A 4166-nucleotide genomic window follows, 5' to 3' on the forward strand; every position below is an offset into this window, starting at 1 on the left:
GCAAGTTTGTGGCAGATGATGTTTGGGTCAATGTTGGCATATCTGTTGGGGTCCAGGCAAATAGGTCAATGTTTTTGCTTTAGTAATTTGATAAGGTGTTCTTTCTCTTGTCCTTGTAAAGCATCTCCAATATAGGTATGCTTATATTCATCTGTTGTCAATTTTATTTTTATTAAATTGTCTGTTGGCATAGGTCGGTCTTGCTGGTTGGTCTGTGGATCCAGGTCGGCCAAGGCAGGCAGACTTTTTGAGTTATAGACTGTTTGTACATATTGTTGGTCGGCGTGTCTTGGAGAGTTTGCTTTTAGACTTGCGTTATAGCATTGTTTAGCCATTTTTTGATCGCCATGAATGGTGATAATTTTATTGTCCTATGAAGAAAACTTAACATACAAATGTAAAGTGAAAACAAGAGCACAAAAAGCATTTAAATAAGGTTTGCCTAGGATGTTATTATATGGGCTTTTCCATTCCACAACCAAATATTGAATGTCTGGGGTTTTGCAATTAGGAAAATTGCCTAGTGTTGTTTGTAACTATATATAACTTTGGATTGGAACGCGCTCACCTGAAAAACCTACCAGTTCACCTGTAGAAGGTTGGAGAGCTTTGTCACTTAGCTTCATTTTTTGGTATGTGGAGTAGAACAATACATCGATGCCGCTGCCTGGGTCCATGAGAACTTTTTTCACCAATGATTTGCCGACTTGTAATGATATGACTACAGGGTCATCCAGGCTTTTGTCACTTGCTTTGCAGTCTGAAGAACTGAATGTGACGTCTGAGACGTCTATATGAGTTGTATAAGTCGGTTCAAAATCAGTAACTGACATCATGGTTCTATAGGTCCTTTTCCTGGCCAAATTGCTACATCTGACACCTGCAAAACCACCAAAAATGCAATTAATAATTCTGCGAAGTGGGTTAGGATTATCATCTACCTTTTTTCCTTTGTCTATGTGATTGACGGTTGATTTAGAATGGTGGCCAGGGTCTTCCATGTTCCGTTGTTGTTCTCGACTATCGATATATTTGTCTAGCAAGCCTTGTCGAGCTAACTTTTCGAGAAGGTCTTTTGCTATAAATAGTCATCCATGGTATGACCATATTTTTTTTTATGAAAGATATAATATTTAGACTTGTCCACATATCGTTGGTCCTGGTATGTCCCTGCTTTGTTTGGTGGTTTGATCAGCTTGGAGTGTAGGATATATTTGATTATATTCTCTCTTTTGGTATTAAAAGGGGGTGTACGTGTCAAACTTTGGCGTTAGTTTGAATGGTTTTTGATATGTTTTATTACTCGAGTACTTGTTCCACTTTTTCTCCTCTCTATTAGGGTTAGGCCTCTCTACTTTCCGGATTTGTCGAAGTTTTTCTATTTCAATATGACTTATTGCCTTTTCACAGAATTTGGCCAATGTCTTTGGCTTCGTGACGACTATGGTCTCCTGGAATTTGCCAAGGTGGAGTCTACTCTTCAAGGCATGCAAGTGGACTTCCGGGTTGAGATTGGGTATCTCCATGGTCGCTTTGGCAAATCTCGTCATGTAGTCTTTGAGACTCTCGTGTTGACTTTGCCTTATGGTGCTGAGGTAATCTGAATCGTGCATATAAATCTTTGACGTAGCAAAGTTCTTGACAAAAAGGTCGGCCAGCTCGTTAAAACTTGATACAGAACCTGCAGGCAAATTAGAAAACCAGATCAAGGCAGCACCATCTAAAAAAGTAGAAAATGTTCGATAGAAGATTGGATTGAATTCACCATTCATGAACATCATCGTGTAAAATTTAGTGACATGCATGTTGGGATCACCTATTCCTTTATAAGGTTTTAACGTCATTGGTAGGGTAAAGTTTTTGGACACCTGGAAGTCCATGATGTCTTTCGAAAAAGGAATGGTCCTCTTCATGGTCGCCTTTGTTGAGGTTGTTATTGTAGGCTTGGCTTTCGACGTGTATTCGTCTTTATCATTTTTGTTCTCAGTGTTCTTATGTTATCCTCTCTTACTTTGGCTGTTTTACTTCTGACGTAATAAATCAGTCATTTTTTGGTTCTCTACTTGCAAGGATTCATTGATGGTCAATAGTTCAGCTTGAGTGGGGGGAGGAAGGGGGTTGCTTGGTTCGTCCGCCATAGATTATTTCTTGCAAAAGAGGGTAAACAATCGGACAGAAAAATAATATTGGGGTTAAGTATATTCAGCCCCACGGTGGGTGCCAAATGTTCCTGTGTGAGTAGTTGATTTCAAGGTATAGCTCGTTCGATTTAACGCTTGAACTCGCTTCTCATTGAATGAGATGAAGTATAAGTTGGCTTTTCCAAGAACAGCGGTAGTGAGTACCTGCAAAGGCACTCCAATACTCAAGTTAGAGGAAGTATAAGATAATAGAGATAATATTCAGAATGAATTACGTATCTTTTATCTCTCAGATCTTTTTGTATTTATAAAATTGTGTTTATAGATGGTTATTGATACCTCCAAGCTATTGAGGAAATTAAGATAATTATTTGTTAACTACGTTTTAGTGACCCGTTGTGTTTGTTTAGAGAAATTCGTGGGAGAGATCATCGCATGAGTTTGGGTTGGCACGTGATTATTCATTTAATTTAGATTTCGAATTATAGGTTTCAATTGGGTTGGGTTATAGCTAACGGATCAATATTAATTAAAAAAAAATTTGAAATGATTTTAATTTTGATTCAAAATGTTAGAGACGAAAAAAAGTAATTTACCCAATAAATAATTAGAGAGAATATGATGGATTGATCCGTATAAATTATATTTGATTTTATTGCACCAAACTTTGGAATTTCTTGCTGTTTTTCTTTCACAAATGATCGATGACAACACATTTGACTGGTCCTCAATCAAATAGAAAACATTAAAATTAAAATTAAAAGTAGTTAGGTTTGTCAAAGCAGGGATAGTATGATATGATGATGTATTCATGATATTATAGTAGCAATTCACCACACGGTACTTTAATCCTACCTCATTTTAATTTTGCCGAAACTTTGATTTCGACCAGAATCCATCAAATCATTCGGATTAGGACAATACCCGTTTTGTATACATTTTTCAAAATGTTGCAACGGGATTAGGTTTTGGACTTACACTAGCATAAACTAATAACAATTAATTTTGTAGATTATAGATCTTGCTGTGTAATGTATAGAATAATTTGTCGTCATAATAGATAAGATGGGACGACTATTGTCCCATTTTGTTTATTTACATACTCCTAGTTATTAATTATTAACTTTTTAAGCGTGATTTCCTTAATAACTTCCCTTCTAATTAATTATAAAGTGATTATTGCAACTTAAAGTTGTGTCACATAAGAATTTTTCGTTGGTGTAAAATTATATGTGTTGGGTAAAAATAATTTAAATTTGATTATGAATAAATTGAAGATATTTGTCTGATTTATGTCGAGAAGATGATTAAGGTAATTGAAAATGAATAAATTAGATTGATCAAAGATACATATCGAAAATGAGGATCTGTGATCAAAGTGATGGAAAGACTAGTAATTGAGACTGTTGAAGACAGTTATCACACTATTATTGTAGCGGAAATAGCTATGTTTGATTTCTTTGTATGTGGAGCACATGAAGGAATTATGATTGGTTGAAAAAGACTATAAAATAGATATAATTTGAAAGGAATAAGAGTTAGAATTTAATTTTAGAAAAAGTTCTCGCAATCACATTCCTAAAGACTTTTTAATCTTGTTCAGAGTTCTTTTTTTTTTGTAGGATTCCTTTTACAGTCTTTACGTTTTATTTTTATTCTCTTACAAATTTTCTTTTCAACACTTTATTTTCTCTGCAAAGTCTTTTTCCTTCTTTTCTTTTATTTTAATCTATTCGAATTTTAAAGTCTTTTGATCATGTAAAAGGCGATTTATTGCATTCTTTAAATTTAGTCGTTTATTTTACTTCTCTTACACCTTTTTCATTGCATTCTTTAAATTTAGTCGTTTATTTTACTTCTCTTACACCTTTTTCATTCCAAACCTTGTAGTTTTTATCTTTTATTTCTATGTTCTTTCTTTTCATCACTAGTCCAACAAGAGTTTTTGATGCACAATTAAAAACTGAAATTCTTAAAGAGAAGTAAGTTTTATTCCCAGATTATTAGATATCGAACTAACCCCAA

The 4166-nt window shown here is 34.5% G+C and overlaps 1 protein-coding gene across 1 annotated transcript; it reads right to left on the bottom strand.

Annotated features, from left to right (window-relative positions):
* Positions 1–536: 536 nt before the first annotated feature.
* Positions 537–1781, bottom strand: LOC148546793 (uncharacterized). The gene is made up of 2 exons (XM_088499366.1): positions 1304–1781; positions 537–1078 (listed from the first exon to the last, which is right to left on the bottom strand). Exons 1-2 carry the CDS (start codon positions 1779–1781, stop codon positions 537–539), a joined length of 1020 nt encoding a protein of 339 aa, XP_088355492.1.
* Between the last annotated feature and the right edge of the window lie 2385 nt (positions 1782–4166).

This window comes from Arachis ipaensis, chromosome B9 (genome assembly GCF_059453495.1).
Source record: "Arachis ipaensis isolate K30076 ecotype BB chromosome B9, ASM5945349v1, whole genome shotgun sequence".
In the NCBI taxonomy this organism is placed as follows: domain Eukaryota; kingdom Viridiplantae; phylum Streptophyta; class Magnoliopsida; order Fabales; family Fabaceae; genus Arachis; species Arachis ipaensis.

Coding starts and splice junctions, on each gene's coding strand:
- LOC148546793 (XM_088499366.1), bottom strand. CDS start 1,781: ATGATGTTCATGAATGGTGAATTCAATCCAATCTTCTATCGAACATTT. Junction 1,079..1,303: donor AAAGTGGAACAAGTACTCGA/GTAATAAAACAT, acceptor GACTATTTATAG/CAAAAGACCTTCTCGAAAAG.